Source organism: Sarcophilus harrisii, chromosome 1 (genome assembly GCF_902635505.1).
Source record: "Sarcophilus harrisii chromosome 1, mSarHar1.11, whole genome shotgun sequence".
Taxonomy (NCBI): Eukaryota; Metazoa; Chordata; class Mammalia; order Dasyuromorphia; family Dasyuridae; genus Sarcophilus; species Sarcophilus harrisii.
The window spans coordinates 683,524,315-683,537,391 of NC_045426.1; the positions used below are offsets into that span (position 1 = coordinate 683,524,315).

Consider the following 13,077-nt stretch of genomic DNA (forward strand, 5'->3'; position numbering starts at 1 on the left):
TCATCACTTTTCCCCTCCTTAAGCTGGCTCTCCACCCCATTTTAGCCCAGTGAATCTTTCTTTATAACAAAGATTAAAAAAAAAAAAACAATCAGAAAAACTTGCCCGTGACCTTGAGAACCTAAGAAACGCTTTCCACTCATATTCCTCAATCTCCCTGACAGAAAGGGGGAGGCTTCTGCTGCTCTGCAGGCTTGCCAAAGATGAATAAATGAATGAATGAATGAAATATTATTTGCCAAGTATACTGAGAAATTAGCATGAACAATAATAAATAAAAAGCAAGGAAATAAAAAACGGAGCATTCTTTGCCTAGGTATAGTGTGAAAGAAGTATGAATAAGTAAACAAATGAATAAGTAAATAAAACATTCTTCACCAGGCTACCCACCATCCCTTAACACTATGTGCATGTCCTCAACTTGAAAATTTTTAAGCAGTCTCTCCCATTTAGCAGGTGCTTAATTGATCCTCACTGATGGATGGATTAAATTATTACTCAGAGTATCTGACACAGATGGGATGACTCATCCATCCTCTCTACAGCTGGTGTCCTTCCATTAACCTTTAGAATTAGACCCACAGATCTTTAGAAGGGACCGTGTGTATTCTGGCTCCATCATTTTACTGAGGTACAAACCAAGGCAGTAAGAGGAAGTTACTTGTTCAGCATCATCTAGAAAGTTAACATCATAGAAGGGCTGTTTTTGCTATTTTAAACCCCTTTTTTTGAGTCTGAGCTTGTATTGTGTGAGTATTTTAGAATCATAGAATTTGAGAGTTGGAAGGTCCACAGCAGCCATTGACTCCAACCTATACTCAAATTTCATAGTTTGTTTTTTCCCCCAATTACTTGTAAACACACTTTTTTTTTTTTAACATTTTTATAAAAAAAACCTGTGTTCCAAATTCTTTCCCTTCTCTACTCCCTTTATTGAGAAGACAGGCTATTTGATAGGAGTTATATATGTATAAACCATATTTCCAAATTAGTCATCCAATCCAGACAAAAAAAAACTCTGCCCCAAAGTCAGGAAGACCTCTTGAGTTTAAATGTGACCTCAGACACTTAACCCTTCCTAGCTGTGTGACCCTGTGCAAGTTACTTGATCTCAATTGCCTCAGGAAAAAAAAGAAACTCCAACCAGTGATCATCTATCCTCTGAGCTAGAATACTCCCCATTCCCCCCTCCATCCCCGTCAGAGGGAACTTGTCCCCTCTCAAGGTGGCCAATTCTCTTATTGATTATTTAGAATTCTTTCCTGATGCTGATCCTCTTGACAACAACCCTCCCCCACCATTGCTGCTGGTTCCATCCTCTGAGGCCAAAATCTCATCCCTTCTCTACATGATGTCCATTCGATCTGGAAACAGTTTCCCCCCACCCCTTCCAAGTTTCTCTTCTCCAGGCTAACCATCCCCAACACCTTCATTTAACTCTCAGTGTTTCAAAGACCATGACCCTTGTCAATTGTGTGTTCCCTCCATTAATGGAGCGGGGTTTCAGACTTCAGCTTCATCTGATCTTTGAAACTATCTAGGTCGACCCCTCCATTTTTACAGATGTGGAAACTGAGGTCCAAGGAAGCCAAAGACACAAAAGTCCTCATTGTCAGAGTTAGGATTTGAATGAATGAAATGAATGAATGAAATATTATTTGCCAGGCATAGTGAGAAATTAGCATGAACAATAATAAATAAAAAGCAAGCAAATAAATAAATGGAGCATTTTTTGCTAGATATAGTGTGAAAGTCATATGAATAAGTAAACAAATGAATAAGTAAGTAAAAAAAAACATTCTTTGCCAGGCTAAAAAGAAAGCTGGATAATAATAGCTGATGTTAAATGTCAATTGATCCTTATAATTAGTCAAAGAGTATTTTTTAATTTTAACATTTCAGTTAATAATTATTTTCTCTCTTTTCCCCAAACCCAAATCAAACCAAAACTTTGTAACAAGCATCTGTCAATGAGCAAGCTAAATTCCTGTATTGTCTATGTTCAAAAACTGGATCCAGGGCATCTGACTCCAGAACCAAGATTCTATTATATACACTGTAATGGTCTTTGGAAATGACTGTGACTGAAAGAAAACCATTCAGTCTATTAGTAGACATTTATTGATTTTTATCTACTATAAGCCCTGGGAAAACAAAAACAGTCATAAAACAGTTGCTGTGTTCCGAGAGCTCACTGTCTAAAATACAGAAACCGTTATGACAAATGTCAACCTGTTCATGAGCTTCACAGGGCAGGTCCATCGTTGAAGTCTTTCTTGCTTGGGAGGACCCTCTGGAAAGTAGTCAGATTTAGGAGAATAATTCTCCATAACTGGCTTGGTAAGGGAGCCCATGAGCTCTGGTATGGTGGCCAGATGCTGCAACCTCCTCGAAGAGTTAGAGCTGACTGATGTGGAGGGAGGACAAAAAGATTTTGGCAGGCTAAAGCATTGGGCAGAACCAAGTATGATGAGGCAGTTAGACGGAGCATTAGAGCACTGAGCCCCAAATCATGGCGATTAGAGTTCAAATCCAGCATCGGATAGTTCCTAGTTATGCGAACCATTTAAACTCTGTCCACTTCGATTTCCTGAACTGTAAAAATAGGATAATAATAAATAACCAATACAATATTTGTATTTTATATTATAAAAATAAATAATAATGATAAGAAACAAAATAAACAAATAATAATAATAAAGCCATTTTCTAGGGTTGTACAAGTCAAAATGTGATTTTTAAAATTGTTTTCTTTATTTTTCTGGTTATACATGAGCATTAATTTTTTTGAATACACATTTCTTTATGAATCATGTCACAAGAGAAAAATCAGAACAAAAGGGAAAGACCATGAGAGAAAAAAAAATTAGAAGAAAAAGGAAAAAAAAAAGTGAACATAGCATCTGTTGATTTACATTCATTCTCCATAGTTCTCTCTCTGAATGCAGAAGGCATTTTCTATCCAAAGTTTATTGGAATTGCCTAGGGAAAATGGGACATTTTAAAAACACTTAGCAAAATGTCTGGAACATAGTAAGTGCTATATGCTTTTTGTTCAGTCATATCCAACTCTCAGTGACCCCTTTTGGGATTTTCTTGGCCAAGATACTGGAGTGGTTTGCCATTTCTTTCTCCAGCTCATTTTACAGATGAAGAAACTAAGGTAAACAGGGTTAAGTGACTTGTCCAGAGTCACACATCTAGGAAGTATCTAAGGCCAGATTTGATGTTTTCTTGGCAAGGAAATTGAAGTGATTTGGTATTTCCTTCTTCAGCTCATTTTACAGATGAGGAAACTGAGGCAAATAGAGTAAAGCAACTTGCCCAGAGTCACCCAATTAGTCTGTGTATGAGGTCAGATTTTAGCTTAGGAAGATAAATAAATCTTGCCGATTGTAAACCCAGACTTATACTATTCTACCTAGCAAGCTATTATAACTGGAACACAGGGTAAAGTCTGCTGTGGGTCCAAAAAATCAACATCACAAGGACAAGATACATGAGATAGGATTAGATAGTAGTTTATCTGCAAAAGATTGTGGTAGGGATATTATTAGATTTTATGTTCCTGTTAGTCAGCAGTTAGATATAATAGCTTAAAAAGAAACTAATGTGATTTTAGATTGCATTAAGAAGCATAACAGCTTTGTTGTTATGGGAGATGTTGGTAGATCAGCTAGATGGTTGGAGGGAGTGGTGAGTCCAAAATCAAGGAATCTTGAGATCAAATGTGGTCTCAAACACTTGCTAGCTGGGTGATCCTGAGCTAGTCACTTAACCCTGTGTGCCTCAGGTTCCCCATCTGTAAAATGGGCTGGAGAAGGAAATGGCAAACTACTCCAGTATCTTTGCCAAGAAAAGGGATCACAGAGAGTCAGACATGATAGGAATATAAAATATAATTCTCACAACAAGAATGGAAATCTGATGATGCGATTCCCAGAAGGGCAGAAAAGTTACTCGCTTTAGTGTCCTCTTCTCTGTCACAGAAGACACCAGTTTTGTTCATACTCATACAAATAAAGGCTTGTCAAGTTAAACTGAATAAACTTATATGTTCACTGAGTTCTTTGCCCAGGAAACTGACATATCTCTCCAATAATCTGTAGTTAAACAACTCCAATTCAGGATTGTTCACTGTGTTTACGGGGGTCAAAAACTTCAGCAAGATCCATCTGGTGGACAAGTGGAATGGTAAGAGCAAGGTAAGAAGTTGCATAATAATAGCTGATGTTAAATGTTAATGTTTTCCTTATAATTAGTCAACAAGTATTTTTTTTATTTTAACATTTCAATTAATAATTATTTTTTCTCTTTCCCCAAAACCCAAAGCAAGCCAAAACTTTGTAACAACTATCTGTCAGTGAGCAAGCTATATTCCTGTATTGACTATGTTCAAAAACGATGTGTCTCATTTTAAAATTTAATTGTCACCCCATGTGAAAAAGTGGGGAACACTTTTCATTATTATTTCATTGATCAGAATTTAAGTCTTGCCAAATTTTTCATTTTTACGGTATCGTTACATTGTTTTCTTCATTCCACTTCCTACTTTGCAGCAGTTTATATAAGCTTTCCCAGTTTTCTGAAAACATTCCATTCATCATTTCCCGTGACACAGTAGAATTCCTTTATATTCATCTCCCACAATTCAATAAGTATTTAAGCACCTTGGAAATTCCAAGATTAAAAAAAGGAACAATATTTGCCTTCAAGGATCTTATATTCTAGTAGAGAGAAAGCTTGAAAATATAAAGTACAAGGCATATTCAAATCAAATAAAAGATTACCTTGGAGGGAAAGGTACTGATAGCTCAGGGGACCAGGAAAGGACTCATGCAGAAGGTGTAAATTGGGGCAAATCTTGAGAAATCCAGAGTATCCAAGAGGTGAGGTAAGAAGAGAAAGCATTCTAGACATGGTAGCTGGCCAGTGGGGACAGAAAGAGTATCATGTACAAGGAAGGGAGTAGTGTGTCCTCAGGAACAGGTATTATTATCCCACTAGACATTTGGGAAAGTGATAGCTAGTAAAGGTTAAATGACTTCTCCATGGTTATCCAGTTAATAAGTATTTCAGATAGGATTCAGGTCTTAAATATTTATTGAATTGATTTGTAGACTAGTCCAGCTGAGTTCACAGTTTTATCTCCAGAAAGTTGCCCATGGGCTATGGAAGTTTTTAGGCCATTATAACTCATGAAACTGTGTACCAGGACACACGTTGGAAATTGTCTATAATTTGCAGTTGTTAACAAATGTGTTATCCTTAATCCATTTGTTATTGCTAACAAATTTGTTGTTGTTAACAAGTTTGACGCTAACAGATTTATCATCAGCAAGTTTGTTGTTAACAAATTGGTCAATGTGAACGAGTCGGTTAACACATTTGTCATTGTTAACAAGTTTGTTAGCAAATCTGTCAGTATAAACACGTTTGTGCTTAACACATTGGTTATTAACGTTTGTTAAATTTATCATTAATTGGTTTGTTATTGCTAACAAATTTGTTATGTGAATGAATTTCATATTGTTAACAAATTTGTTGATTTGTTATCAGTTTGTTGTTGTTAACAAGTTTGACGCTAACAGATTTATCATCAGCAAGTTTGTTGTTAACAAATTGGTCAATGTGAACGAGTCGGTTAACACATTTGTCATTGTTAACAAGTTTGTTAGCAAATCTGTCAGTATAAACACGTTTGTGCTTAACACATTGGTTATTAACGTTTGTTAAATTTATCATTAATTGGTTTGTTATTGCTAACAAATTTGTTATGTGAATGAATTTCATATTGTTAACAAATTTGTTGATTTGTTATCAGTTTGTTGTTGTTAACAAGTTTGACGTTAACAGATTTATCATCAGCAAGTTTGTTGTTAACAAATTGGTCAATGTGAACAAGTCGATTAACACATTTGTCAATGCTAACAAGTTTGTTAGCAAATCTGTCAGTATAAACACGTTTGTGCTTAACACATTGGTTATTAACGTTTGTTAAATTTATCATTAATTGGTTTGTTATTGCTAACAAATTTGTTATGTGAATGAATTTCATATTGTTAACAATTTGTTGATTTGTTATCAGTTAAACTTCTGGCATTCAGACCAGTGCAATATGATTAATGGGACATCTGGACAGATATGGGCCCCTTTCATGACTCCAGAATATAACCTTCAGTTCTACAGCCCAGAGGCTTGCAGGTAATGATTCTTATTTATGACTGGGTTTAGTGGAGGGGGAATGATGGCAATCCATTCTCGGGATAGGAGGATCCACTCCCTGGATACCATCCCATCTCAGTGACAAAGCTGAAAAGGGGATTTTAGAAACCAACCATCCCAGTTTCCTCATTTGATAGCAAGAGAAAACCAAGTTCAGGAGCAAGTGACTTGCTCTCATGTCCCATGAGTTGTGTGTGTGTATAACTTTTGTCTTTACAATACAATCATTTCCATATTTAGTTCTCTTCCTACCCCTATCTATTGGGCCATCTGTTTTTTTTTTTTTAAAGCAATGAATAAAAAATAACTAGTTTTGTTCACTGGCAACTGAATTTGTCAGGCTTTGCAGTAATCCACAGCCTTTCCCTTGTGCAGTGAAGGGAGGGATTATCATAAATCTGAAGAGTAAAATCTGAAATCAAATCAGGTTTTTCGTAGAGCCAAGTTGAGAAATCATGTCTCTTCTTGGCCTCCCTGTGTAGTTCCACTTTTGGTTTCTTGGATAGCGAACTGATGGCCTGATATTTTTATCTTTTTGGTTGTTGATGATATTTTCATTAGTGATTTTTCTCTCAACTCTTTAGGTCTATGAATTTTGAATATGAAAGGTCAGGAGATTTCAAAGGTATTCCTACTTTTCGATTTGTGGCCCCTAAGACGTTATTTGCCAACGGGTCTGTCTACCCACCGAACGAAGGCTTCTGTCCTTGCATGGTGTCGGGAATCCAGAATATGAGCACTTGTCAGTTCAGTAAGTAATTCATCCTCTGGGATCTGTCTTCTTACTCACTGGTCATTCTGCCAACCTCTTAGTCATTAAACATCTGGATGCTTCTTTTTAAATGTGGGATTTGTGTCAGGTTCCTGTAAGTGCCAGGAATACAAAGAAAAGCAAGACATCTACAGACCTTATTTATCTTCAAGGGGGCCCCCGTTCTAATGGGGGACATGGGGAAAGCTGATGATTAGAAACATATTTTTAAAAGTTCAATGACACATACAGAGTTAGAACCGAAGTACTGGAATATAGCTAGCGGCAGAATACTTCGGTGATATTCCATCTCATTTCCTCAAATGTCTTACTTGCCAGCATGAGGAGATGCCAGGAGTGGGCTGAGTTGCTGCAAGGCTGACAGAATTCCTATTGGAATAAATGCTCTGCCAGTTTGGATGAGCCCCAGGCTAGTGGTTTCCCCAAGTTCCAAAGTCACCTCCACCCACACTGATCTCACCCTTCTGTGGTGATCGGTACAAAGAAAGGCATGGATCAGCTGGGGAGTGCTCAGGGGAGGGTCAACAGGATGGTCCAGAGAGGGCTTGTTTTGGAGTCAGGAAGAGCTTCCCTTCCTCCTTCTCTTCCTCCCCCCTGAACAAATCACTCAGTCTGTTTCTTCTTCTCTAAAATGAAGGAGCTGGGCCAAGTGGCCTTTGACTTTCACCCCTTGGACTATCTCCATATTGAAAATTCTGTGACTTTTCCTTTAGCATTTTGATTGTTTTTTATTTCACTGGGAAGATGTGTCTCTCTTCTCCCTAGCTAAATTGCCATTTATACATTATGTTAGGGTTTGCAAAGCAAGTCTTTCCAGCCAAGGAAGACCCTGGCCACAAGGTATTTTTGAAGCATCTACGTAGTGCAGTGGATAGAGAAAACATACATTATCTCATTTTAGCCTCCTAATAATTCTGAGAGGTAGGTTCTCTTCTTTTTTTCTTTCTCTCTTACTCTCTTTCTTTCTTCCTTTCTTCCTTCCTTTCTTCCTCCTTCCCTCCCTCCCTCCCTCCTTCCCTTCCTCCCTTTTTCCCTCCCTCTCTCCCTCCCTTCCTTCCTTCCTTCCTTCCTTTCTTTCTCTCTTTCTCTTTTTTTCTTCCTTCCTTCCTTCCTTCCTTCCTTCCTTCCTTCCTTCCTTCCTTCCTTCCTTCCTTCTTTCTTTCTTTCTTTCTTTCTTTCTTTCTTTCTTTCTTTCTTTCTTTCTTTCTTTCTTTCTTTCTTTCTTTCTTTCTCTTTCTTTCTTTCTTTCTTTCTTTCTTCCTTCCTTCCTTCCTTCCTTCCTTCCCTTCCTTCCTTCCTTCCTTCCTTCCTTCCCTCCTCCTTCCCTCCCTCCCTCCCTCTTTTTCTTTTTTCTTTCTTCCTTTTTTTCTTTCTTTCTTTCTTCTCCTCTTTCCTCTTCTTCTTCTTCAAAAGGCAATTGGGGTTAAGTGACTTGCGTAGGGTCATACAGCTAATAAGTGAGATCATATTTGAACTGAGGTCCTCTTAGCTCCAGAGTGGATGCTCTGCTAGCTAACCCAGTTGGTTCTATTCTTAATCTCATTTTACTAGTAAGAAAACTGAGATAAACAGAAATGAAGCAATAACTGTAATAATAACAATTAACATTGATGTAATGCTTACTATGTGCCAGGCACTGTGCTATTACAATTATTATCTCATTTGATTCTCATAATAACCCTTGGAGATTGGTGCTGTTCTTATTCCCATTTTCCAGATGAGAAAACTGAGACAAACAGAAATTAAGTAATAACTATAATAAGAACAGCCAACATTTATATAGTGCTTATTATGTGCCAAGCACTGTGCTAAGCACTTTACAATTATTATCTCATTTCATTCTCATAATAACCCTGGGAGATAGGTGCTATTCTTATTCTCATTTTCCAGGTGGGAAAACTGAGACCAATAGAAATTAAATAATAATTATAATAAGAAAAGCTAGCATTATATAGTGTTTATGTGCCAGGCACTGTGCTGAGCACTTTACAATTATTATCTCATTTATTGCTCACAAAGTAGGAGGTAGGTGTTCTCATGAGTCCCATTTTATAGATGGGGAAAGAGAGGCAAGTAGAAATGAAGTGACTTACCCAGTGTCACACAGCTAGTAAATATCTGAGGGAGGATTTATACTTGGGTCTACGTGACTCCAAGCACAGTGCTCCATCCACTGCGTCACCTAGTCTTTTCCTCTTGATTCCACCCAGAAGGTTAACCTATCAAGATTTTTTTTTCTTCCTAAATTTTAGAGATAGTACTTCTACTAAGTTTCTTCATGGCTAAAATTCCACAAGTGGGCACCCTATTAATTTTTTACCCTTGGGCAGAGCTCTGATTGCCGTACCCTAGTTACAACTCCTTCTACATTTCCTTTAACATCTTTACCACTGTAGCCCAGCTAGTAAATTGTCCTCCCAGTCAGTGTCCTTAGATTAATAGCTGGATGGGTCAAGCTCCTCCCTGGTGAAACCGCGGAAGATTTTCTGTAGGATTTCTCTTGTAGAAGTCACAAGACTGTAATTAGCTTTTTTTTCTCCCTCCCAAAGCAGGCAGGGTGCAGATAGCACGGCATGAGTCCCCAGACACTGCTACTGAGGCTGCAATGGGGTGGGGTCACTAGCAAGACATTGGGTAGTTTCTACTTTAACTCATTCTTTTTCGAGCAACCAAGTGGCTCAGTGGACAGAACACTGGAAGGCCGAAGTCAAAAATCTGACCTCAGATCTTGCTGAGTTGTGTGATCCTGAGCAAGACATTTAATCTCCATTTGCTTCAGTTTTTCAGTCTCTAAAATGGGAATAATGATAACTCCTCTCCCCTGGGATTGTAATGTGCATTTCAAATCCAAAAGCTAAGTATCTGCCGGCTGTTACCGCTAACTCGGTGCTGGGTTCGATGGCTTCTAGCAGAAGGTCTGGAAGTGTCGGTCGTGGTGCTCTGTACACTTTGCATCTCGAGACCAAGCCTTAGTCATCTTGCCCCATCCTGGTCGTGGCTCAGGGAGGTGCTTATGCCCGAGAGATTTCCTGTTCAGAAGGACTTTAATTCTAAAGGACCTTGGAGATCATTTAGTCAAGTGCTTCCTAAACCTGTTACTCTCGGAATCTTTTTATATTCTTAAAAATTATGAAGGATTCTCCCCCCCCACACACACCACAAAGAGCTTTTATTTATATGTTATACCTATTGATAGTTATAATATGAGAAATGCAAGAGTTTAAAATTATTGTGGAAATACTGTTGATCTCATGGGTCACCCCAACACCCCCAAAAGTGTCTAAGGCATCCTTAAAGTCTGCAGACCACACTCGACTAAATGTTAGTCCAACTCTCTCAGTTTTCAGATGAAGAAACTGTGTGTGTGTGTGTGAGAGAGAGAGAGAGAGAGAAAGAGAGAGAGAGAGAAGAGAGAGAAAGAGAGAGAGAGAGAAGAGAGAGAAGAAAGAGAGAGAGGAGAGAGAGAGAGGAGAGAGAGAGAGAGAGAGAAAGAAACAGGGAGAGAGGGAAACAGAGGGAAAGAGAAAAAGAGAGAGAAAAATAGAGAAGAGAGACAGAGACAGAGAAAGAGACAAAGACACTGAAAGTGAAGGAGGAAAAGGAGGAGGAGGAAGAGAAAGGATCAGACTAAGCCCAAGATCCCACAGACACTAAGTGCCAGAGATGTCTAAGGGATACTAAATTCCCTTTAAAGTTCTCAAAAACATTCTGAAACCAGGGAAGAAATCCTCCTAGAAAAATCCTACCTTCAGGACTCTCAGAAAACCGTGTCTGGCTGCTGCAGCATGGGCCAGAGTTTTGCTCAGCCAGCACTTCCTAATCATTCTATCAGGAGACATCGTTTTAATGGTGGGAGAATAGCCGGTGTAAAAGGCCTATAAAGCTGTAAATTAATTAAGAGTTATTGGCCTAGTGTCTCTTGTGATCCACACTGAAAATAAAGTCTTTGGAGCAGCTCACACAGTCGAACAGGTTATGCCGGGTACGGGACGGACGTGCTGCTCCAGCTCTGTGACGAGGCTGCCTTTGTGTGCCCATGGGGGAGCCCTGTGAAGGGATTAATTAATTCACAGTTATCTCCCGGTCCATCTCGTGCCCTTCTGCCTGGGCAGTCCCACAAAGACGTATGCAGATTTGCACATCTCTGGGCCAGCCTGCCAGGATGACAATGACCCCAGCAAGAAAAACCCATTGACAGAGCCTTTCTGTTTAAAATTAAAATGCTTTGGGGCCTTTGCTGGGCATTTCGGTGGCACAGTGCAGAGTGCTGGGCCTGGAGTCAAGAGTTGAGTTCAAATTTGAATTCCAGAACTCACTAGCTGGGTGATTCCCCACCAGTCATTTCATCTTGTTTTCCTCAGTTTCCCCATCTGTAAAATAAGCTGGAGAAGGAAATGGCAAACCACTAGTCTCTCTGCCTAGAAAACCCCAAATGGGGTCACAAAGAGTCAGACACAATTAAACAAACAGCTCTTTTTTGGATTTAGCTTTAAATCTAGGTTTTGATCAGGACCACCTGCTAGTATTTATTTGGTCCAGGGGGAAAAGATGAAAGATGAGTGCAGTCCAAAAAAGTTTATGAAGTTCCTCACCTTTGTAAATGGGACATGACTTGTCTGCCCTCCCTGTATGATCCTCCCTGGGTCACAGGGCTGAAGCCACCTTAATTCAGCCAGTATTAGGTGATGGGTAGAATGATGGATTTGGAGGCATAAAGACCTGAATTCAGATCCTGCCTCCAGATATTCATTAATTATGTGACCCCTGGGGTAGTCATCTATCAGCCTCAGTTTCCTCAGCTATAAAATGGGGATAATAATGGCACCTCCCTCCCTGGGTCGGTCAATATATAGATCAGATGAGATAGCATGTAAGATACCGTGCCAGCCCTAACATGTTCTGTAAATGTTATTATTTCATACAGGGCTCGATTGACTCAAAGACTTCATTTCACAGATTAAGAAACAGTCTTTAGTAAGTGACAGACATAGGATTAAAAAATCCCTGTAGATAGTTTCATATGCTACTTGACTGAAAACTGGGTAAATGTCCCCTTAGGAGAACATTGTTGGCTCTCCAGCTGATGGCTGGTGTCCAGCCTGGTTACGGACCTGCCCTCCATGATCGATGAAAAGGGAGGCTTTCGTATCTCTGGATTTTGCCCACTTTTCATGTCCTAGTGAGGGGAGAAGCCCATTTCACAGATTCCTCCATCAGTGCTGGAGAACTTGAAGCTCGCTTGGGTCCAGCCAGCCTTTGTGGCAGGGCTGCTGCTGTTCTTCCTGGCTTTGGGCATTCGTTTCACTAACTGGGCAGCAGGTGAGCAGCTTCCCCCACCACTGGTGATAGCCCCCGTTCTCCCTTGTCTTTTCCAGATGCCCCGCTTTTCCTCTCCCACCCACATTTCTACGACGCCGATCCGGTGCTGCTTGACTCCGTGATTGGGCTCCATCCCAGCAAGGAAAAACACTCCCTGTTCCTTGATGTGCACCCGGTAAGTCAGCACCAGGAAGGGGGTCTGGGCTATCATTGTGTTGGGAGAGGGGCTTGCCAGGCTACTGTGGGCTTTCTTATTGGAGACAGCTAGGGGGTGTGGTAGAAAGCATCCCCTCCTGAAATCAGGAAAACCGGGGTTCAAATGTGGCCCTAGACACTTACTAGTTGTGTGCCCCTCACCCTGTTTATTTATAAATGATATTTATATGTATTTTATTATTTATTTATTTATAAAATGAGCTGGAAAAAGAAATGACAAACTACTCTCGTATCTTTGCCACCACTTGAATGGTGAAAACTATACATACGTTGTGAAAATAAAGTTTTAAATAAAAAATATATTTAGGTATAGTTTTCACCATTCACCCTAGTAAAACCTTGTGTTCCAAATTTTTCTCCCTCCCTTCCCTCACTTCTTCCCTTACACGGCAAATAATCCAATATATGTTAAACGTGCAATTTTTCTGTGCATATTTCCACATTTATCATGCAGCAGAAGAAAAATCAGATTTAAAAATTTGTCTCTCCTCCTTTTCATAGAAGGATTTTCGTAAGCTGCCTCCCACTCACTTCTAATAATTCCT

At 39.4% G+C, this 13,077-nt stretch overlaps 1 protein-coding gene across 4 annotated transcripts in view; it reads left to right on the plus strand.

Moving 5' to 3' along the window:
• The window catches only part of SCARB1 (scavenger receptor class B member 1), a 98,073-nt gene that overhangs the window by 59,256 nt on the left and 25,740 nt on the right, over positions 1 to 13,077 (plus strand). For all 4 annotated transcript variants that reach the window (XM_031948429.1, XM_031948428.1, XM_031948427.1 and 1 more), the window contains exons 5-8: positions 4,110 to 4,205; positions 6,089 to 6,204; positions 6,810 to 6,976; positions 12,373 to 12,491. In XM_031948429.1, coding sequence (XP_031804289.1) covers positions 4,110 to 4,205; positions 6,089 to 6,204; positions 6,810 to 6,976; positions 12,373 to 12,491 — 498 coding nt within the window. The remainder of the gene's footprint in view (positions 1 to 4,109; positions 4,206 to 6,088; positions 6,205 to 6,809; positions 6,977 to 12,372; positions 12,492 to 13,077) is intronic.